At 42.9% G+C, this 24,463-nt stretch overlaps 1 protein-coding gene across 1 annotated transcript in view; it reads right to left on the bottom strand.

Annotated features, from left to right (window-relative positions):
- Positions 1–24,463, bottom strand: part of PPP1R12C (protein phosphatase 1 regulatory subunit 12C) — a gene marked incomplete in the record, with an annotated part of 1,670,410 nt that overhangs the window by 144,374 nt on the left and 1,501,573 nt on the right. The window contains 1 exon segment of the mRNA XM_044059211.1: positions 14,866–14,916. Coding sequence (XP_043915146.1) covers positions 14,866–14,916 — 51 coding nt within the window.

The raw sequence follows: 24,463 nt of genomic DNA, 5'->3' as shown, positions 1-24,463 counted from the left end.
GTAAGGAAAGCCTTCTACGTAGCGCTCCTCATAAGCAAGGGAATCCAGGTCAATAACTCCACTGTACTTGACCCTTATTGGACCACTAAGAGTATAATGCACCCTTTTGTATCTACCTCACCAGACAGCTGCAGCAGTTGGAGACATCAGAGGTTTCTCACTAAGAAAATACAGGGACTCCAAACCATGACATATGTGGACAGGCTGAAAGCCCTGTGTCTAATCTGGATCTTATAGGCTGCTGAGAGGTGACCTGTGCCTGGCCTATAAGGCAATCTCCAACCCTGCCTATGGAAATCCTGCACATCTGCAAGTCAAATGGTACAAGAGACACTCGCTCTAGGGATCCCAACCTAGCTTGTGACATTAACAGAACATGCTGGAGAGATGGATACGTCTCCTGGAGACAGCTGCTTCTCTGGAACAGACTTACTATTCACATAAAACAAAGCTCCTCAATGACCCTAATCAAACGCAACCCAGATAACTGTATGGGAGATCACAAATTCACCCCTGGGGTGGCACCGATGTCCCTCATGGAGAGGGGTAGGTGGTGTTAATCATTGACCCACTCTGTTCATAAATTTACTCTGCGAACTAGCCAAAAAGAACAAATGGAGATACTTGGAATTAACATGGCTAGGATTATAAAGGCTCTAGGGGTGCTAGCCTAGTAACCTCCTATGAACCTATCAACTCAAGGATAACATGCCCCCAAGAGTATCCCCATTAGTAAGGAATTTGGGGATCTATCCGGATAATATTCTCACTTTAAACCAACATGTGTTTAAGGTAGTAAGGAAGTCATTCTATGTTGCTCAACTTATAAGCAAGGGCATGATAACTAGGTTCAAGGAAGTCATCATTCCTCTGTATTTGGCCCTAGTCAGACCCATCTTTGAGTATATCCCCTTCGGTATGAACCTGACCAGGCACATATAGCAAATGGAACAGTTGTTATGAACCTAGTGCAGCTTTACAAGAATACTCATAAACGAACATTTCTGACTAAGGGTCTGCTTTGGTTCATAGGTTCATAGATTAGTACTAGGCTAACTACCCTTGTGGGCCATTTCAAGCCTAGCCAATTACCCCATGTGAGAATCAAACCTTGCACCTTGTGTTTGTAAGGTAAACACCTTAACCATTACGCCATCCTCCTACCCCCTGCAATCTTTGCTGCACAAAAGTCTAGTATCCAGTAGATTGTTGTGGCATACTAAACTAGGTGAAATACTACTGTAAACGTTTCTGCTCTTTGCAACCCATAACATGAGGAATCTACCTCCACATTCCCAACTTCTAAATATACCACACCTCCAAGGTTACACCAATTTGTAAGAAAGTACTGTTGTGTACACTTACTATAAATGTAGATGATGGAGTGTATTCACTGTTGCAGTCATTACATTTGGGTAATCTGCTGGCAGGTTGCCCTCAGTCAGCCTTAATATCAAAGTCTTGGGTACTGCGTCAGTTGCTGTCTCCTCTTCCATGACGTCAGGGGTATAAAACAGGCAGCCAACGCCATTTTCTTTAGTTTTTCTTGCCTCAGATGTCAGGTGCCCCCCCAAATGGGAAGCAAAAGTAAATATATATATATATATATATATATATATATATATATATATATATATATATATATATATAAAACTATATATACATGCAATTGTAACAACATAAACTTTACCTTCATCTAAAAGCAAATACACCACAAAAGCTGTAGAATATAGTGAAGGAAAGAGAACCTCTAGAATAAAGGGGGATGGCGGGTGGGTAACCCAGACAGCAACAGTGAATACACATGAACATCTACATTTATGGTAAGTGTACATAACTGTACTATGTTCTTCATGTTTCACTGTTGCAGTCATTACATTTGGGTAGAATCCCAAAGCTATGGATGGGAGGCTGGAACTAAATAGCATTAGGAGCGGCTATAAGGCCCTGCAGAACTGTAGTGACAAAGCCTGCCCTGGACTTAGAGAAGAGAGACAAATGATAATGCTTTGTAAAAGTATGAACAGAGCTCCAAGTAGCAGCTTCTAGAATGCCTTTGGTTGGCACCCCTCTGAGAAAAGCTGCTGAGGTAGATGCAGCCCTGGTGGAATGTGACCTGATTCCCTTGGGCACCGGTTTACCTTGATGCAAACAGCAGAAACGAATGCAGTGGCTTATCCACTCTGAAATAGTCTGCTTTGAAATAGCCTTTCCCTCTGATCCTGCAGGAAATGCCACCAGTAGCTGCTCAGACTTTTGTAGTGATCTGGTCCTTTTCAAGTAGAATCTTAGTTGTCTGTATACGTCCAAGGAATGCAGAATCCACTCCCCCTTGATCTGCGGATTTGGGTAAGAAGTTGGCAGGTGAATAGTTTGGTTAAGAGCCACACTGGATACCACCTTAGGCATAAAAGAAGGATTGGTCCTGAGGGACACCCTGTCTGGGTAAAATATAATAAAAGGCTCCACAGCCACGAGGGCCTGTAGTTTTGAAACCCTTCTTGCTGAAGTGATTGCCAAAAGGAAAGCTGTTTTCCAAGATAAAAACTTTATATCTGCAGTAGCTGCTGGTTCAAATGGAGGCAGGGTGAGCTTTTCCAACACAAAATTGAGGTCCCATGCAGGAATTGGTGATCTTCTGGGAGGCCTTAAATTTTTGCCCCCTCTAAGATACTGTTTTAGCTGAGGATGAGAAGAGATGGGAGGGCTCTGTTTTGTAATAAGCCGAGATGGCAGAGACATGTATTTTTATTGATGAAAAAGATAGGCCCTTGTCAAGCATCTCAGTCAAGTATTGTAAAATCTGAGGAATATTTGGCTTTGCTGTGTCAGTCTCCCAAGCACAGAATCTCTTCCATTTATCAGCATAAGATTTTCTAGTACTAGGCCTTCTGGCTTCCAAAATGACATCCATCACAGATTTACTGAGAGGTGTTGTCTGAATAATTAGATCAACAGCCATGCTGCCAGATACAGCGTTTGGAGCTGATTGTGCAGAATTTGATTGTTCTGCTGAGACAGTAGATGAGGTATTTGAGGCAAGTACCAAGGAAGGAGTTGAGACATATTCCTTAGAATTTGCTACCAGTGCTGGTGTGGCTAGTCCGGGGCAATAAGTATCATTTTTGTTTTTTCCTGTCTGACCTTTAGTAGGACCTTGGGAAGAAGAGGGAGAGGAGGAAAGGCATAGACTGATAGGTTTTTCCAAGTGAAGGATAGGGCATCCACTTTCCATGCTTGTCTGTGATAAGTCCTTGTGCAGAATTTGTCCAGTTGATAATTCTGGGGAGAGGCAAATAGATCTATGTCCGGGCTCCCCCATTTCTCTGTTATCATGCTGAAGACTTGTGGATCCAGTTTCCACTTGTGAGGGTCCATAAGACTTCTGCTTAGGTAGTCTGCCAGAATATTTTGTTTTCCTGGCAGGAAATGAGCTTGAAGATGTACTTGGTAAGTCAAGGCTGTGTCCCACAATGCCATGACTAGTCTGCAAAGGGGGTAGGAATGTGTGCCCCTTGCTTGTTTATGTACCACATAACCGTAGTGTTGTCCGTCGTTATCAGTAGTTGTCCTGGATGAAGTAAGTCCTTGAGGCTGTCAGAGCATTCTGAACAGCTAACATCTCTTTCTGGTTGATATGCAGATGCATTTGTTTTGGGCTCCATATGCCTTGAATGCATCTCTCCAGTAGGTGGGACCCCAAGCATAGTCTGATGCATCTGTAGTTAGGGTTTGGTTGGCAGGGGGTAGAGTGAAAGACCGTCCCATGTTCTGGTAACATGTCTCTGCCCACCAAATAAACTCCTGTTGTAGGCAGGGAATGAGAGGAATCATTGTTTCCAGACTGTGACAATGTTGACTCCATAAACTTTTTAGATACCACTGCAGTTTCCTCATATGCAGTCTTGCATATGGAATTAGTAAAATGCAGGATGCCATGAACCCCAAAGCCTGCAGAATTTGTCTTGCAGATAACTGGGTTTTTGTTGCCATCTGTTTGAAGTAAATAGTCAGTTGCCTTTGTTTGTCTGGCGTAAGGTAAGCCATCTGGGCAGTTGAATTCAAGCTTGCACCCAGGAATGTAATCTTTTGAGAGGGTACCAGTTGTGATTTCTTTTCGTTTATTGTGTACCCTAGGCATGTTAGAAGCCTTTTTACAAATGCCAGATGTTGAAGAAGAATGTCCTTGTTTTCTGCTTGAATGAGACAGTCGTCCAAGTATGGATAGATCTGTATGCTTCTTTGTCTGCAAAATGCAATTACTGGTGCCAAGCACTTTGTAAAGACCCTGGGCACAGTAGATATGTCAAAGGGCAGTACAGAGAATTGGTAATGCATAAAACCAGCCTTGAAGCGGAGGTATCTTCTGCACGATTCCCTTATTGGGATATGCAGGTATGCCTCTCAAGTCTAGAGTCACTAGCCAAGCGTTCTTGCCCAGCATGGGCAGAAGCTGTTGCAAAGTCAGCATTTTGAATTTTGGGATGTCTAAGAATGTATTCAAAATAGATAAATCCAGTATTGGGCGCCAGGCATGGTCTTTTCTGGGTACTAAGAAAAGCCTTGAGTAAAACCCTTGTCCTTTTTCTAGTTCTGGCACTGGCTGAATAGCCCCCATATCCATGAGGGACGCAACTTGTTTCTGTGCCTCTGCCCATTGATTTTGTGGCGGATTTGGCCAACCATTTGGAATTGGCAAGGTAAGGAAATGAAATCTGTATCCCTGGGATACTATGTTTAATACCCACTTGTCCTGGGTTATTAACTGCCAATTTTGAGCATGAAGTGCTAGTTTTCTCCCTAAGGGGGCTGCCAAAAGATAAGTGCTTGGTGATGGCAGAGGGAAGTCACCAAGACTGCTTACTGCAGGGTTGTGCTTCATTTCCTCCAGATTTGGAGGTAGATGCACCCCATTGCTTTGACCTGTAGGAACCCTGTGATTGGTATCTAGAGCCTTTTGATCGCCTGGATTTGCCCCGTGAGGCTCTGTCGGACACAGGAAAGGACCAATTTTTTGTAGGCCAGTGTCTACTGAATCTTGGTGGCTGTACTTGTAAGAAGTCTTTTACAGTTTGCATAGACTTAGCTTTGTCATTTTCTTTAAAACCTCTTCTGCCCTATTACCAGAGTATCATGTTATAAAGGTGCATCCAACAATTTAGCTTTAACATGATCAGGCAGATTTTGCTCTTTAAGCCAGGCATGCCTTCTAATCACAGATCCAGTAACTGCGGCCCTGCAGAAGGCCTCCAAGGAATCAAATCCACATTGCAAAGTATGCTTTCCAACCTGTTCTGCTGCATGCAATCATTCCTGTAATTCTTTATTTTCCAAACATTCAGAAATCAACATAATTTTCTGCTTCAATAATCCCATAGCATGCTGTTGATATTTAAGCATATGAAACTGGCAGTTTAAGGCCCTAATTGCCAAGGTTGCAGACGTATACACCTTCTTTCCCCATCTATCCAGCACCCTGGAATCTCTATCAGAGGGGGTAGGATTCTTAGCTGTTGAGGCCTTTACACCTCTGGGACCCTGTGAGATAGTTTCAGGGTCAGCAGCAGGATTTTTGAATAAAAATTTGTGGGAGTCCGGAACCCTGTAATATCTGTCTGGCTTGCTAGGAGCCGGAGGTAGGGAATCTGGAGCCATGCTTGATTCTGAAAACACATCAACAATATCTAATACAGGAGGTATGGCCAAAGGCCTATGCTCAGGGAGAAGTAGGAAATCCCTAAGCCTCTTTTTTGATTCTGAGACATCTTGACTCTCCCAATGAAAATGTTCCCTCAAAGTATGCAAGGTTTCACCAAAAGAATAATCTTCAGGAGGAGATGCAGATGGATGGATTCCTCTGCATCTGAATCCTCATAGGGTGGTACAGAAAATTCCTGATCAGAAGAAATAGAAACTTGATCTGAAGATTCATAATCAGTGTCTTGCCTAGGCCTCTTATCGGGGGGGGGGGGGGTCGGAACCCCTGATCAAGGTAATAACGTCTTCAGCCATTTTGATCATCTGTTTCTTGGGCATAGAGGCCTGAGCACATGGCTCATGCGTCATTTTTTTAGCCTTAGAAGTTGCTTTTGTCTTTGTTTTTGAAGTTGGCGTAGGTTTTATATAGAAATGTTGAAGCCTGAAAACACCCTCAGAAGCCGGTGCCTGCTCAGCGGCTAAGGACGCATCTGAGGGAGAGACATCTGCGGGTACAATACTTTGAGAATCTCGCGGCATGTGGGACTCCACATGGGTCTCGGTAGAGGCCTGCGACTGACGAGGCCAGTGTGGAGCAATCAGTATCATTTTGCTTCCCAAAGACTGTGCTTTCTGAACAACCTTCGTTATCAGGGGAATTGGAGGGAAGGCATAGAGAAGACCGGAGGGCCAGTCGTGAACTAGAGCGTCCCTGGGTGTGAAGTAGCTGCTGCATTTGGCACTGAGGGGGCTGGCAAATAGATCGCAGCAAGGCTGACCCCATCTGTGAAAAGTCCGTTCCGCCACCTGTTCGTTCAGGGACCACTTGTGAGGCATCAGAATAGCTCTACTCAGCCTGTCGGCAATCACGCTGGACTTCCCTGGAATGTGCGTTGCCACTAGAAAGCGATGGGAAGATACTGCCCACTGCCACACTCGAAGAGCCTCTCTGCAAAGGGGATATGACCTGGTTCCTCCCTGTTTGTTCAGATACCAGGCCACAGACATGTTGTCCGAGTGGATTGCAATTGTCCCAAGAGGAAGAAAGCTGTGAAGTGCTTGCAACGCTAATAGCACCGCTCTCATCTCTAAGACATTGATAAGCAAATGGATCTCGTGTTCTTACCACGTGCCTTGGACAGTCCTGCCGAGATAATGCCCCCCCCACCCGATCTGGGAGGCATCCATGGTCACAGTGGCAATTGGAGGAGGAGGAAGAATAAAAGGCATACCTGTGTTGAGATTGCTGGTCTGAAGCCACCAGCGCAGATCCTGCTTGCACCTGTCGGTTATTATAATAAGATGGGAGAGAGGAAGGTGCTGAAGAGACCATTGGGCAAAAAGTAGCCAGTGAAGAATCCTTATGTCAAGTCTTGCAAGAGGGACTAGCATAATCGTGGCAGCCATGGTACCTAACAGCTGGAGGACCACTTTTGCCTTGACCTTCTTCAGTGGTAGTAGAGCGTAGACTTGTTGCTGTAAAATCTGAATTCTCTCTTCTGCAGGAAAACCTTCATGAGCACTGTCTAATTCTGCGCCGATAAAGGTGACACGCTGCGAGGGCAACAATGCAGACTTTTCCCAATTCAAGGTGATTCCCAGACTTTGGCACAGTGCAATAGTGGCATCCCTGGTCTGTAGTAGTAGATGCCTGGTGGTGGCAGACAGGAGCCACTCGTTCAGGTATGGAAACACTTGGAATCCCATACATCTCAAGTGAGCCATTACCACTGCCATGCATTTGGTGAGCACCCTGGGGGCTGTGGTGAGACCAAAGGGCAGGGCGCGAAACTGAAAATGATTGGCTCCCAGTCGGAAGCGTAGGTGACTTCTGGATGCTCTGTCAATTTTTATATGGTAGTAAGCATCCTTGAGGTCAATGGAGCACATCCACACATCTTTCCCTAATAACGGGAGAATTGACTGTAACGTGACCATGCGGAACTTGGACTTCTCTGCTTGAAGGTTCAAACGGCTAAGATCCAAAATGGGTCAAAGGTCCCCTGTTCTTTTCGGCACCAAAAATAATCTGGAGTAAGCCCCTAATCCTACTTGGTCTGAGGGGATGGGTGGATGGCTCCTTTTAGCAGCAACTTTTGAACTTCTAAAGTTGTGGAATCTCTTTGACTGGGTGGAACGTCTGGGATTCTTTTGTTTGGAGGAGGAGATGAGAGAAAGGGAATGTGATAACCTCTGGAGATTATCTCTAATACCCACTCGTCTTTGGTGATGTCTCGCCAGGCTTCTGGATATAGAGAAATGCGACCCCCGACTGGCTTCAGAGATGCGCAGTCGGCCCTCCTCTTAGGAGCGCTGATAGGGGGAGCCACGAAAGGAATCGCAGTTCCCCTGGTTACGTGGGCCGCCTCTGCCTCTAGGGCGGCGTCTACCTGCGTTTCCATCCCCTCCTCTGCCTCTGGAGGGGGAATCACTCTGTGTGTCGGGGAAAAAACCTCTGCGATTTTCTGAACCACATTTTCCCACCCTTCTGGCCCTTGGGATAAGGTCTAGAAGGCATGGAAAAACAGACTCCCACGGCAGACAGGGTTTTTCCTTCCTGCTCGCACCTAGTGAGTATCCTTCACCTTCATTCCAAATAAGGATGAACCATCAAAGTAAAGGTAAAGGTAGATTTGAAGGCCTCCGCGAAGTTGCACAGGCGCATCCAGGAGGGTCTCCTAAGAGAAACTCCGGAACCCGAAGCCCTGCTCGCTCCATCGGCTGTGTACGAGATCAGCCTCATGGAGGAGTTAGAAATAGAATTTAGGGTAGACATCTGTGCACTGACTTTCGGAGCCACAGCATCAGAAAAGTTACTCTGTGGAGAATCTCCCAACTCCTTTAGATCGTCTCTTTGGAGCCTTCTAAAATGCGATAAGTAGTTCAGCAACCACAGTGTAAAGGTCGCTGCAGAGAACACACGCTTCCCATACCAGTCCATAGCCCTGGACTCCTTGTTAGGGGGATGGACGGTAGATGAAGTTTCTGAACGTTGCTTCTTGGTGGCTGCTGCCATCACCATGGCATCTACTGGAACGCCTTTTGTAAGAAATTCTCTATCAGGGGAAGTGGACAAAAACTTGTTGGATCTCCTAGGGACAGGTTCCACAGTGTCCGGAGTTCCCCACACCTTTCTTCAAACGAGGTCCAGGAGCTCGTCCAAAGGGGGAGAAACCCAAGAGGCGGTGGGTTGGGAACTAAAAACCTTCAGGAACACCGACTCCTCCTCAGAAGGGGCTTTAGATGGCCAGTCACCTCTCTGTCTCAGTATTTCCAAGATATGTCAAAAAGAGACATCGTCAGAAGACGACTTAGGGGACCCCTCTGACTCCTCGAGGTCAGTGGCAGATGTGAGGGACTCATCTTGGGAGTTAATGTGCTTCCTCTTTCTGGGTGGTTCCTCAGGTAAAAAACCCGGGGAGGATTCAGAAAGCTGGGGACCACTCATGGAGGTATCCTGAGGCCTTAGGTCTCCGCTGTTCCTAGATACAGGGTGATCTGATACGGATATCGGTGCTGGAGGGGGAAGTGTCGGTACCGCAGGATGCAGCTGACTACTTGGCCAGCACACTCCTCATGACCTCGAAAGCTGATCCCCCCGGCTCCGAAGATAGACTAACCGCAGAAGACAACCTCGGAGCTGAGGAAATAAGGTCCGAAGCCGATGTCGGGTCCACGCTCACCCGAGTCAAGTCAAAGCACTGACAGGAAGGCTCGGAGCCGAAGATTGACCAGATACCTCTCTCTCGGCTCCAACCGGCGAGCTGTGGACCCTGGACACCGTGGACGGCGCCGATGGGGTCGGAGCGGTGATAGGAACCGAGATGCCAGAAGGGGCAACTGGAGCCGATCTCGAGGCATCAGACGGAACTGACAGCTCTGGCTCCGAAGAAAGGTCTGGAGGAGGAAAAGCCAAAGATGAAGGGAGGACGGGCTCCGGAGCCGAAAGCAATTTAACCAGCACCGATGACTGAAGCAGTTTCTTCACCACTGTATCGACATCGTCATTGGAAAGTGTCCTAGAGGATCTAGAAGACATGGTCGGGGATCTGGATCTCCCTATAGAGGGAGACCTACGAGTCGGGGAGACTGGATGAAAAACTGGAGACCGGCTCCGAACTGACATCTGACCTCGGCTCCAATAAACCTGGAGCCGATGTAGACATCATCGAAGCACTGTCTTCTATCAGCTCTAAAGCCAGTGGAGTCGAAGAAGCAATATTAGTCTTAATTTTCTCTGGAGGCTCCGAGGAGACTGACGAAGCCGGAGAGCACTTCTTGGATGACTTTTTATCCAACTTTTTATCTGATTTGGAAGGAGAGGACTTGGTACTGGAGGATCTCTCCAAATCCTCTTCAAAAGATGGTTTCAGCAATCCTCTCAAAATCAGCTTGTTCTTCCTCTCTTGCAGCACGCGGGGGCTGAAAGCGTGACAGAACAAGCAGGATTCCTCTAAATGAATAGCCCCCAAGCAGTATATACATATAGAATGCCCACCTGTCAAAGACATTTTGTTGTTGCACTTAACACACTTTTTGAAGCCCGAAGGCCTGTGCTCTTTAGACTCTTTGGACATGTTGAGACAAGAACACACACAGGGGAAAAACAATAAGGCACCTTCACCACAGAAAAAAAGAAGTGTGGGAAACTAGAGCCTCTAACTCAAACAGCCTAGAGACCACAAAGTAACCACAGGGAGGACTGGGTCCTCTAAGTTAAACGGGCCTAGCCCAGGAAAAAACAACAGGAGAACAACCAACAGTCACACTACAAAAATAATGCTGCCAAGGGGGATTAAACTGGTAAACAATTAGAACAAGAACAGGAAAAAAACAGGGGAGGACTAGGTCCTCTAACTGAAACGGGCCTAGCCCGTAAACACCAGGTAAAACGGGATACCAGAAAAGTTCACTAAACTGCTAAAAGTAAAAAAACACACACACACTAACTATTAAAATAGCTTTTGGGGCCACTAAATTGAACAAATAGTAGAAAATTTGTACTTGGCCCGTCTAAGAGCGAGACCACGTCCGAGCTGTACAAATGGCAAACGAGATCTGGGGAATAGGCGCATTGCAGCATGAGATACCTCTTAGCCACGAGCCAATTGAAGACTTTGAGCTAGAGTATGGCCGAGTCGCAGCACGGGTAAGAATGTAGGCAAGATTGGACTACATAACATCTACAGTTATCCGCCATCTACCAATCCCCATGGGTGCCGGTTAACTGTATTTTTTTTTTTTTTAATCCCTAGCTAAAGACATAGCCTTACTCTTGGCCACTCAACGGACTCCTTTTTCCCCTGCAGGTGAAAGCACTATGGGCCATTCATTTCTATGGGGCAGGAGCCAAATGAGGCGTAAAACAGGAGCTTTCCATCTGCATAACAAGGTTTATGTCTACTCTACCTGACCCCTTCATTAAGGCAGCTTGCAAGCTCTACGACTGCTGCATTCAAACAGCACATAAGTGCTACTACACAAGCCAAACCACTTTTAGGAAATGCAACACTGCAGAGCAGATACAAACTTGCTTGACTTATTTCAGCAAGTGTCACACACGTAGTAGACTGAGCTGCCACTTCCACTCCAGGAAAGGCAAATTGACGTTGACTACTCATCCTTGCCATCCTTCACTAAACCCCTTCAGCACCTACACTGCTAGTTTAAAATGGGTCATTGTGGCGCGGAGTTAGAGCTTCATCACTCTGCACATGAGACCAGCACAAACATCTCTTTTTAATGTATTTTCAACACTTGTGTGCGCGTGAGGGTTTGGGAGAGTTTATGAAAAGGATGTTGTCGCCAAAAAAAATCAATAATCAACAAAAACATTTTATTAGTTGGTCAAGTTTTCTCTGGGAAGGCGCTTGCTAATGGCTCATCTGAAGGTAAATGGCCTTTCCTATAGTCTGTAAAGACCATTAGGATTCTTAGCTCTCAAATACCAAGTAGGGTTCTCTTACTAAGTGTTTTACAATACACACATTATGATTTCTTATAAAGAACATAAACAGTATAAATGAAAATCCTTGCAGGAATTTATTTCCTAATGACACATTTTACTGGTGATGTACGGGGACAGCATGCATTAAAAAAAAATGAATTAGCAAACACAATCACAGAAAAGGCAAAATGCAGAATACTAATTATTAGTCTATAGAAAATCTTTTTCCTGAAGTGCCCAAAAAATTTGCACGAGATGGACTGACCACACAATTCACTTCTAAAAAAGAAAGCTTACACTGTTGATATGAAAAGTCACCTGCCACCTAGTCTGGGTTCATTTGCACTGTTCCTGAAATATGGACTTTTTTAACTACTCAAACAGGCCGTAAACAGCCACCTCTATGCAAAATGATCTTTTTCATGTAGCTTGGTAGCACATTTAAACTGTGCCACACACAATCTTCTATTAACTCTTACCACTATGTCTTTTTTGCCCCAACTGTCTATTGATCAGCAGTTTACTTATCAACTGGCCCATTTCTTTCAGAGTCAACCAGGAAGTGCCAACATACATAAAGCCATCAGGAGTGGTTCAAGATCCTGCCCCACTGCCCTGCACACTACTGATGAAGCACTAAGGAGGTGAGGTGCAGTGCAGTGAAGGGTGCCCACTCACTTCTGCAAGGGGTATGCCCTCTCAGTTAGCTCCTTCCCCACTCTTAAAGGCAAAAGTGGTTGTTTTCCTGATCTTCACCAGGGAAATTACACCACTTGGTGTGCCCCAAGTACAAAAATCCCTCCCCAACTCCCTGGGGAGGTAAGCGGGCTGTGTCCCTTGACTTCTCACCTCCCCTTCCATGCCTGGCTCCCTCAGAGTTGTGGGGTAGCTAACGAATTGAATCCAGATCCCACGGGTTGCAGTCAGGACTCTGATCTCAGCACCATAGAGCCAGACTTCCTCTTATTACCTTTAATATCTTTATATCTGATGGCACCCCTGACACACACCATAATCATCTACCTCTTTTTTTTCTCCCACAAAGCCAAGCCCATTAACTCTGCTCAATTGCCACGTTTATATACCCCCTTTTGACTCCACCAGACTTGCTCTGAATTAGGGTTGGGGTCAACAAAGACATTGAGGTTTCCTGGGACAGTGATGCACTAGTGCCATGGGACTATTTTACTTATGCCCACCTCCTCACTTGCTCAGTAATACCCCGAGGGTGGAACATGCAACATGCCATCAGTAGTGGAATGTCCCTCACTTAGCCAAGGAGCAGACACAGCAGGATGCCCCAATTACCCTTAGACACCACTTCAAGGTTGCTTCCCTGTTCTTCAGCATGAAAATTAGACCATGAGGTGTTCACTGAGTATATGACCACCTTTCTCCTCTCTCTCTCTCTCTCTCTCTCAGGATGGCTATGCTCATTCTCTCCTGCCAGCATCTCAAACATCCAAGCAGTTAATTGAACCCAGGTTGCCTGGACAACAGTCAGGGCCTTTATGCCACAGCACAGGCATCTTTCTCTACCTCTTAAAATGTTCACCATACATGTGCCATCTAAAGACCTCCTCTCAAACACCAACCACATCTTATCCCCTTTTACCACTTCCCTACCATCTAACGGCCCTTGAGACACCACCACCTTCAACCTTTTACAATTTTTATTTCTGTTTCCCCATCACATTTTCCTGCACCTCTTACCATGGTTACTCTCTCACTACTACCCTCTGCCACACATTCATCTTTCTCTACCACTTCTATCATTTCCCTTCTATCTAATGATTCTGTTACACACATTCTCCACATCGGCAGTTTTACCATCTTCCTATCTGTACTGTAGATTGAAGGCTACATTTGGAGTACTTTACAGTGACAAGAAAGTATATGGCAATGCTATCTGCTGACATACTTGTCATGACTGGCATCAATGTTCATACTACAATGCAAACATTAAATGACAGCACTGCTTTTGTTTTAACATTTACATGTAAATCACTCACCTTTAATATACTCTCTTACTGAATCATATTATATATACATATATGCATGTATAAATATGTATATGCATATATACATACATGCACACAAACATATCTATTTTAACAGCGAATGGTCTGAGAAGAGAACGCTTTTTGTGCTTATGAATAAAAGATAACACACTATGTATTTTAGCCTGCTGGCTGCATTCTGTGCGATATCATGCTGCAGCAGGGTCAGCAAATTTGCTCTTACCCCACTTTTGTGACACCTTGGGAGTTGGAATATATAATTTGTAGGGGGTGGGGTGTTGTGGAGGGCAAAAAATTAGTTTTTGTATTTTTCAATCATTTTAGGTTTGATCTAAAACAATCACTTTCTGTCTGCTGTTTGAAACATTTGGTATTTGATGATTTTATATATATATATATATATATATATATATATATCTGTGTGTGTGTGTGTATACACACACACACACACACACACACACATGTTATAAATCACTGCACAACCTGCTGCTCACATATAATGCGTATGTGGAGATTTTCTCCCCAGTCATCAGATGAAAATGAGTTATAACCCAGTTTGACTTTACTTCTTAGTTCAACTAACTAAATAAATGAATAACTAATATAATGTATTTGTGTCACTTTACTTAATGTACCTATTGTTTTCCTCATTCTTTGGTCAGTGTTACTACAACAATCTGTCTGGGTCAATCCATTTATTAAGTAAAATAAAAAAGAGTAAAATAAGTCAAAATTTCTGTTTTGTGAAATAAGGCTGTCGATCAATAAGCAAAGAATTATGATTTGATAACTGCCGTGCAGAGTGTTTACCTACAACAGAAACCTATTTACCTGTGTACCTGTTCATTCCCTCTTCTGTTTTTTTGCCACCAAGTTGCTGATTTAATTTAATATTTCCAACAGTTTTAGCAGATCTCCTGTTTGACAGCTGGGAAGGGGACACATACTCATTCTTGTATATTAAGTTCATGCTGGACAGTGGCATCAAGTCCCAGTCTTCAGGCTACAAAGATTCTGGTGGCACTGTCATCTGGTAAACGGCACCTATGACCGTCAACTGCTGCAAGAGGCACACATTTTAAGCTTTATTGTTATTCCAAGCTCATGAAGCTTGTACACAAATGTATTTATGTTACTGAAGTTTGCCTTGCATAGCCAGAAAACCATTTACCAAACAATGTTAAAATCAAAATCCATTACCTTTAGTTCTTCCTCTAATTCTGCAGTCTTCAGCTCCAGTGCTCTACGCTCCTAGAAGCATTTCAAAAAAGAAAAGTAAAAAAACTTTTACAATAAATAATGCAATAATTTCTACTTCTATACTCTAACCTAAGCTGTCTTTTAAAAGCAGGGGGTTCCCTTCTATCCTTACCAAAGTCAGGACAGCAGTCTTTCCCTCAGTGAATGGTCCCCCTGTTAGAAGCTTACCATAATGTTACATCTTTGAGTGGTTTTCAGATTTCTGGGCTAGAATATTCCAGTTATGGAATAATAAAGCCATCCTTGCACTCTGTAAAGCCACATCCCAAAACTGGAAATATTCCTGAAAATAAACAAACATTCCAAAAAATAAACAATCAGTTTCAAACTCACCAGAAGAAATTCAGGCAAACTGAGCATGTTGGGAGATATTATGGCACCCTTAACCCACCATGCAAACATTTTTATCCATGCTTCATAACTTGGAAATAAGGCAAAAGCACATGGCTTACTCTGTTTTACACTGAGTTAAGGAAGCAAAGAGGTTTCTTAATTTGTAAATACTGGAACTCAGAAACCTAGCCCTTATCACAGAATATAGAACGGCTTTCCCCAGACCAATCTATCTATGCAATACATATATAGGTATGAAATCCTTGTAATGCAACAAATGAAACAAGTTCGGGAAGCGGCAAACTGTAAACATGAGTAAAATATCAGATATAGGTTACAAAGAAGTTATGTACTCACTATAATGTTAAATCTGTGTTGTCCACTTTAATTCTTTCTCAACAAATGTGTTCGGATCAGGCTCTGACGCTTTTTCCAGTTCAAGGAACACAAACTCTCGAGCTCCTCCCTTACCCACAATTCACTAGCCCCTAATATCCTTAGATCTCATTTGCTGCCTGTAGATCAATATGTGTGTACAGCTTTAAGAAGCTTTCTAGGGGCTTACACAAGTGTATAAATACTAAGCACGTGCGATCTTGACTGCCAATTTGTAGTTAGCTGCTGAGATGTAAGCATGTATGTCTATGTAGTCCTGTTTGTTTATAATTTTTAATGCTGCTATCCATGTGCGATCCTGACTGTAGTTTGTAGTTAGCTGTTGAGATATAAGCATCTATGTCTTTGTAGTCAGTCTGTTAAATCAGTTTTATAATTTGTAATGCTGCTATTCATCCTGAAGTGTTTCTATGTAATAAAGCATATAAACAAACTACTCCACCTGTTTATCATCTATACTAGAGAGGGACGAGTGACATGGTGACAGAAGTGGCATGTCTAAAAGGATACGATGCCAGAATGGGATCCAGATTCCTCAGCTTCGTGACCAAGAGGCACTCAGTTAAGACTGGAGGAATATACAGGACTGAATCATCCCTACTGCACGCATAATTTGCCAACAGATTAGAAAAGAATTTCAGGTATTAAAACTTGCTCAAATTATTTCTTATTCGCAAAATATGAAAAGAGGCATTCAGACTGCTGTAAACGAATTTCTAAGTAACAGAAATATTCAAAATTACTATATATTAACAGAAATATTCAAAATAACTATGGTAAATGTTTGAAATAAAATCTGAATTGCATAAAGTGAATAAAATAAGGGAAACCAAATTTTTTTTCGATAAGCACTACTTTGTTGCATTAATTAAAGCTATTTGAGTTGTCGTGTATGAAGTGGTCGCATGTTTGGTGCAGTATTACAGTACAGTTATTTTGCAAAACACAGCCATTTCAAAGCATATTTCATAAAGTACAGTATTTCGAACAGTTTATTGTGCATCTGAATGTTATTACAGGCACATATACCAGCTTGTTTATATACAATTACAAGGGCCATATTTTTCAGTGTGTTTGGGCATAATTTGTTGGCACGGCAGACGGATTTCGGAAACTTAGTCCACTTGTGTTTCACAATAATACTGCAGAGAACTGGAGAGTGTTTGAGCAAGAGTACGACATTTTTATACAGACTGCATTTTCTGATAAAGATGATCATACAAAGGCATTTATTCTGTTTAATTTAGTTGGGTCAGAAGCCATAGAAAGAGAGCTTTCATTTGTGTATGCACTTGCTGTCTTTGCAGAAGGGGAAAACCATCATATAGTTGTACCGGCTGAGTCAAGGGAAGACCCAGAGTGCTTCAAACGTAAATTTAGAGAAATGTGTAACCCCCAAATGAATGTTACAATGGAAAGGCACTTATACAAGGGATCAAAAACCTGGTGAAACTTTTGCAGCATATACAACTGATTTCAGAAACAAAGCTAAAAGTGCAGATTTGGTGATTTAAGGGATGAGATGACAAAGGACAGACGTGTGGTATGATGCTGTGTTTTGCTTCATGACAGTGACTTAACTTTTTATAAGGGCATTGAGATTTGTCAGATATATGAGCTTATAGAACAGCACACAAATATGCTTACAAATGAGAGAGGCATGCTTCCAGTAACTTCTAAGGCTGATGTTGATAGTATGTAGCACGTGGTTAAAAGAAACAGGCCCAAACACATGGCAGCAACTGTAAACCCTGCAACAGTCACTGGGAAACCCCGTACCTTTCTAGCAAATTTCAGAGCATGCACAGTCTCAGTGAAGCACAAGAGTGAGTTAGCAAACAAAGAATGGGCCCCTACCCAGTTTTATTGCTAACTGTCATAATTGTAGTGGAAGTTACGAGCCTAAAAGGGAAAAATGTTTAGCTTTTGGTCAACAACGTCACAAATGCAATAAGTGGAATAATTTCAAAAGGTTTTGTAAATCAAAAGCCACACATTATTTTATTAAAAGGGAACATTCAAAGAGACAAATTGTTCAATTAGAAAGCCGTAACCCTACTTTTCCTGTTGATGGTGTGACAGTGCTTCATGAAACAGTTAATGCATTAAATTTATGGACAAAGAATGAAGTATTTTGTACTGTTCCGATAAATGGGAAACCCATAGAGCTCAAAGTTGGCACAGATTCAAAGTGCAATGTTATGTCTGCAGAAACATTTGCTAGTGTGTGTTGGCGAAAAGCTTGACTTGGCAAAGTTATGTGAAGCTTGTTGCTTATGGTGGTGAAGAAATTCAGAGAGCTCAGCAGTACTTTCATGTTACTCTGCTGGGAGACGCTACAACTTGTTATTCTATGTGGTCAAAAGGCAACATCCAGTCATTATTAGGGCTCAGAGATGGCTTGAAAATGGGGCTTTCATATAAGGAAGTCCATCATGTTGGCTTGAAAAACCACTGCTCTAATTTTGCCCACTATATTTTTTCTACCTATGCTGATCTTTTCGAAGACAAACTAGGCAAGCTTCCACTAGTGTACTTCATGAGTTAGACCCAGATGTCAGCCCACTTGTCAGGCCAGCACAGAAAGTTACAGTAGCTATGTAGAACAGAGTCAAAGCCGAGCTACAGAAAATGGTGCAGCAAGGTGTGACTTTGTCCAGTTGCAGAACCTACTGAATGGGTATTTTTCCCTGGTGGTATCTCATAAGAAAGGCTCAGATGATATCAGAATATGTATTGAACCATGAAATTTGAATAAAGCACTAAAAAGAGCTCATCATCCAATGCGTACAGTTGAAGTTGCAGCTCCAATGCCAAATGCCATTGTTTTTTCTGTCTTAGATCCAAAGAGTTAATTTTTAATTCTGCTTGACAAGAAATCCTCTTTGCTTACTACATTCAGAAATCTGTTTGTCTGGTACAGATTTTTGAGAATGCCATTTGGGAGAAATACTGCCAGTGCAGTCTTTCAACATGCAATGGAACAATTTTTTTCTGGATACCCTTGTGCTATCATAATAGATGATATTCTAGTAGGAGGTAATGGTGAAGCTAAACATGACAGAAACCTCAAGAAAGTTCTGGAAAGAGCACGTCAAGTGAATCTTAAACTGAATCCTCAGAAGTGCAAGTTCAAGATACAAGGAGCTCCAGACAACGTTCAAGCCTTACAACGCTTTATTGGCATGGTTAACTACCTAGGAAAGCTCATTCCAGACTTAAGCCAACTAGCAGCACTGCTCAGAGAGCCGACACGTAAAGATGTATCCTGGTCATGCTTGGAACACCACCAGAGAGCACGTGGATGTGTTGAAGCAGAGAATTGCCAGTCCATCAACTCTCAGATACTATGATGCTCACAAACCAGTTACTCCTTCCTGTGATGCTTTGGAATTTGGGCTTGGTGCGGTCATTCTTTAAGAGGGTCAACCTATTGCCTATGCATCCAGATCTCTAACCCTAACTGAAATGCAGTATGCTCCGATAGAGAAAGAAGTTTTGGCAATTTTGTTTGCATGTTCGAAGTGCCATGATTATATTTTATGGTAGACCTATCCAGACTGAAACAGACCACCAACATCTAGTCATGATTTTGAGAAAGCCAATGCATACAGCTCAAGCCAGACTGCAATGTATGATGTTGAGACTGCAGAAGCACAATTTCAATCTTGTCTACAAAAAAGGCAAACTTCTATATCTTGCTGACACTTTATCTAGATCGCCCATAAATACCACTGAACAGCACGAGAATGAGAAACTTGATTTTGATGTCATGCAAGTGAGAAATTTTTCTTCTACACGTCTTCATGAACTTAGAAATCATACAGCCATATATCCAGTTTTACAGAAGCTCAACCACTGTATCAATTATCTCAAGTGCAACTTTATTTTCCTTACAGAGATGAGATTTTGTCTGATAATGGTATCATCATGAAATGTTCAAAAGTGATTGTTCCAAAGTCTTTGCAACAAAAGTATATCATTATCTTGCATGGTGTCCACCCAGGAACTGATTCTACTAAAAGGAGGGCGAGAGGACTAGTATTTTGGCATTTTATATGTCACAAGACATTGAGAGAGTACTTTCATTTTGTTCTGTATGTAATAGTACAAAGCCACATCAATAGAAGGAACCACACAAGTCTGTACAAAGTTATTTCTAACAATGACACACAGTTTACTAGCCAGCAATTCAAAAGATTTGCCGAAGAGTGGGACTATATTCATGTTACAAGTAGTCCTGAGTACCTGTAGTCAAACGGTTTGATAGAATGTGCAGTTCAAAGGGTGAATTAGTTACTTGAGAAGTCGAAAAGAGGTAATAGTGATGTTTTTCTGAATCTCAGAAATATTCCTCATGATAAACATCTTGGTCAAGACAAACCAAAACCACATCACCAGTCAGCAGTAGTTTATTGGTTCCAAGTGCTAAGAATAACACATCAGTGAAAGTCCATCTGTTAAAGAAATGCCAAGCCCAGAAGTCTTATTACGACAAATGCAGCAAACCGCTCAATCCATTACGTGAAGAAGAGGCAGTGAGAATGCAAATGTGCAAAGGTTATGATCGGATTGGAGTTTTAAAAAGTATTTGTCCACAGCCGAGATCACATATTGTGGAATCACAAGGATACAGTTTAGGTGGAATTACAAACATTTGAAGCCGGTGTCCAAGCCTGTACCACAGCAGCTAGCCTGTGAGAAAGAACATCTCAGAGTGAGTTGTCCAGCGTTCCAGTTCATGTTCCAGTAAATATCCATGTTCCTGAGATGAATCCCAAAGTTTCTGATATGAGTTGTTCACTGAAGACTTGTCCCTGTTGCTAAACCCAGTTCTGATTACTATATTACTAGATCAGGTCACATTTCCTGACCATTGTTACAGATACATGGCAACTTGGACATGAACACTGTTTCTGATGTCTATATTACTGCATGTCTTTTTTCAATGCCATTTCATTGGGAGCAATCTAATTAAGAGGGAGGATGTAGATCAATGTATGTGTAGACCTTTAAGAAGCTTTCTAGAGGCTTGCACAAGAGTATAAACACTAAGCATGTGCTAGCTTGATTGCCATTTTGTAGTTAGCTGTTAAGATGTAAACATGTATGTGTGTAGACTGTCTGCTAATCAGTTTGTTTGTAATGCTGCTATCCATCCTGAAGTGTTTCTATGCAATAAAGCATATAAAAGAACTACTCCATCTGTTCATCATCTATACTACAGAGCAATGCGTGACACTGCCCTTCAGCCCTGTATGACATAAAAGAAAACGGAGCTCAAATGAAGAAGCATTGGTTCCCTCAACATCTTTTAATCCTTCCATAAGTCAAACTGGTAGGGGGGTTGGAAGGAAGGGCGTTGAAGAATGAAAATGGACAACACAGACGGAATGTTATGGTGAGTACATAACTTCTTTATCTGATGTTGTCATTTTCATTCTTCCTCAACAAATGGGACAGAGTCTCTAGCTACCTAAATCCTCTGGAGGACTCTAAAGAAGAATATTCCTGTGCACCACTGAGTCAAAGGCTGCTCTTCCCCTAGAGACCAGATCCAATTTGTAATAAGCAATAAAGGTATCAGGATCAGCCCAAGTTGCAGCTGCATAAATATTATACAATGAAGAGCTGGATGAAAATGCTGAAGAAGTTGCCGTAGATCTTGGTGGAATGTTCTTTTGGCAAACACAAACAAAGGTAATACAAATCAGTTAAGCATTTGGCTAAAATTACTTTAGAAACTGGTTTGCCTAATTTTGATTCCAACAACGATACAAAACTGTTTTGATTTCCTCAAATTCTTGGTTCTATCTAGATAGAACCATAATTGTCTGAAAATCAAAAAGGTGCAACACAAACTCTCCTTTACTTGAGAAATTTGGGAAGAAAACTGGAAGGTTGATAATCTGATTAATGTTGGATTCTGACACCATCTTTGGAAGAAAGGAGGGATTGGCTCATAAGGATACCCTATCTTTATGAAAAATCAAATAAGGAGGCTTGGAAGACTAGGCTTGTAGTTCTGAAACTCTTTTAGCACAGGTAATGGCCACTAAAGCGACAGTTTTTCCAGGTCAAAAATTTTAGATCACACTTAGCTGATGGTTCAATAGGAAATTGTGTCAATGATTGTAAATGAATATTTAAATCCCACAGAAATGTGGGCTCTTTTAATGGAGGTCTAAGAAAAAAGTTCCCCTTAGGAAGGCTTTACAAAGTTTGGAAAAGGCCAAAGATGAGTTATTTACTTCTACATGAAAATCAGAAATGCAACTAATTGTACTTTAACAGCAGAGGAACTAGCACCTTCACAATGACTGCAGCTAAAAAATCAATAACGTTAGGAACCAGTGTTGAAAAAGAATGTCTTTTTGCCGCACCTAAAAAACAAACCCGCTCCATTTATTTCTGTCAAGTTTTCTAGTGGAAGCTTTGTGGGAGGATAAGAGAATGTGGTGGATGGGGGAGGAACACCTGGGCTGTCTAGTTATTAATGAAGTGGAGAAACAATGCAGTCAACTTTAGGCCTAGAATGTCTGGGTGGATCATGTCTGTCAGGTGAGATAGAAGGTCTGGAACTGGATCCAGAATCCACGGCAGGTGAAGTAGATGAGGACAAAGAAAAGGAAACCAAATCTGATGAGGCCAATAAGGGACAATGAGGATAACTATAATCTTCAATCAAGATGCTTTCTGAAGAAATTTGGGGATTAGAGGTACTGGGGTATAGGCATAGAGGAGACTGGGGGCCAGTTGTGAAGAACAGCATCCCTCACTGATTCCCTGGGTGAGGGGGGGATCATTGGAAAGAACCTGCTGCATTTGGTGTTGAGGGGAGATGCAACAAGACTGCAGCAAGGTTGGCTCCATCGATGAAAAATACTTTCCGCAACTTTCATGTTGATTGACCACTCATGAGGCATTAAAATGGACCTGCTTAACTTGTCTGCTATCAAGCTAGACTTCCCTGGGAATGTGCGCTGCTATCAGAAACGAAATGGATGAGATTGCCCATTGCCACACTCTCGCAGAGCTGCTTGACACGGGGTAAATTTGGTTCCTCCCTTTTGTTGATGTACCAGACCACTGACATATTGTCCATCTGAAATGCAATAGTTCTGGAGGAAGAGACTTGAAAAGCCTGCAACACTAGGAGGACAGCTCTCATCTCCAGGACATTTATGTGTTTGTTGGCCTCTTCGGGGGACCATGTGCCTTGGGCTGTTCTTCTCAAGAAATGTTCCCCCAAATTAGCTGGGAAGCATCTGTGCTAACTATGGCCTTTGGCTGAGGGGTATAAAGGGGCAACCCTTGCCTTATCTGATCAGATTACATCCACCATAATTCTTACAGGGCTGAGTTATCTTGATTTGGCTAGATAAACGGTGAAGAATGCACCAATGAGTCAATGGGTCCACTGAAGACTTCTCATGGGATACCTTGCTAGTGGAGCCAGAATTATCACAGCAGACACAAATCCCAATGCCTGAAGGATCAATCGAGCTGAAAGAGAATAACTTTGAATGATCTCTTTAACCTGGAAATGAATTGTTTGAATTCTTGACAGAGGAGAGACAGGTTGTCATGGATACAGTAATGAACTCCATTGTTTGAGTTGATTCAAGTTGAGACATGACACCTGGTTGGAGTGGTTTATGAGCCAGTCTTCCAAACACAAACACTCAGAATTCCCTGCAGCCTCAAGTTAGCAGCTACTGCTGCCATACACTTGATGAACACTCTGGGGACTGTGGTGAGACCAAAGGGCAGAGCCCTGAATTGCTAATGACTGGCTCCCAGCTGGAAGCATAGGTGTTTCCTGGAGTGTCTGTTCATCTTGATATATTATAGATCCTGAAGACCTACTGAGCACATCCAATCATCCTTGTGCAGAATGCACTGGACCATGACCATCCAGAGCCTGATGTACTGGACTGATTTGTTCAGAATGATGATTCAAAACTGGTCTCTGGTCCCCTGTTTTCTATGCACTAAAGAATGTTGAGTAAATTCCAGACTCTCTCTGGTCTGAGGAGAATTCTTGGATGAATTATTTTTTTCTAGTAGCTTGTTTATTTGTAGTACTGCTGCTTCCCTCTGATTGGGTGGACCATCAAGGATTTTACTTACCATTAAGTGGGGTGGTAGAGAAAGGGGTATTTTATAACCTCTGGAAATAATTCTCTGCACCCATGAATCTTTTACAATCTCTAGCCAGGCTCTCTAGTGCAGGGATAAAAGACCCCTGACTGTTTCCAGAGGTGGACAATTGGGCCTCCTTTCAGGAGCACCAGTAGAATCTGTCAGAGAAGGTATCTTCTGATCCTTGGTTTTGTGGACCTCCTCTGCCATGTGGGTGGCGTCTGCCATTAGAGACCCCTCCCCCAGCTGCTGAGGGAACCATCTCCACATGGTTCTTGGAGGGGATTCTAGGACTTTCTGAACCACATTTTTCAACCACCTCGTGCATTCCTAGAAAAAGGTCCCATGAGGAGGCAAAAAATGCATGTCCACAGAAGACAAGATTTTACCTTCCTGCTCACGCCTGGATAGTGCGTCTAACTTTGGGGCCAAATAAAGAACTTCCATGAAAGGGAGCACTGACGAAGAAAGACTTGAAGGGCTCTGCAAAAAACACAGATGCATCCAGACATGTCTCCTAATGAAAATGCCTGAACCTGCCACCCTTGAGGTGCCCTTCAGCTGCTTGGGAGATGAGCTTCATGGACGAGGCTGAAATAGATTGTAGGGTAGCCCACTGTGAGGTAGTTGAGCTCTCTTCCTCTGAAATAATGGTCCCAGAGAA

This window comes from Protopterus annectens, chromosome 17.part0, assembly GCF_019279795.1.
Source record: "Protopterus annectens isolate FY-2018-M chromosome 17.part0, PAN1.0, whole genome shotgun sequence".
NCBI classification, from domain to species: domain Eukaryota; kingdom Metazoa; phylum Chordata; order Ceratodontiformes; family Protopteridae; genus Protopterus; species Protopterus annectens.
This window is presented reverse-complemented; position numbering and strand designations above follow the sequence as displayed.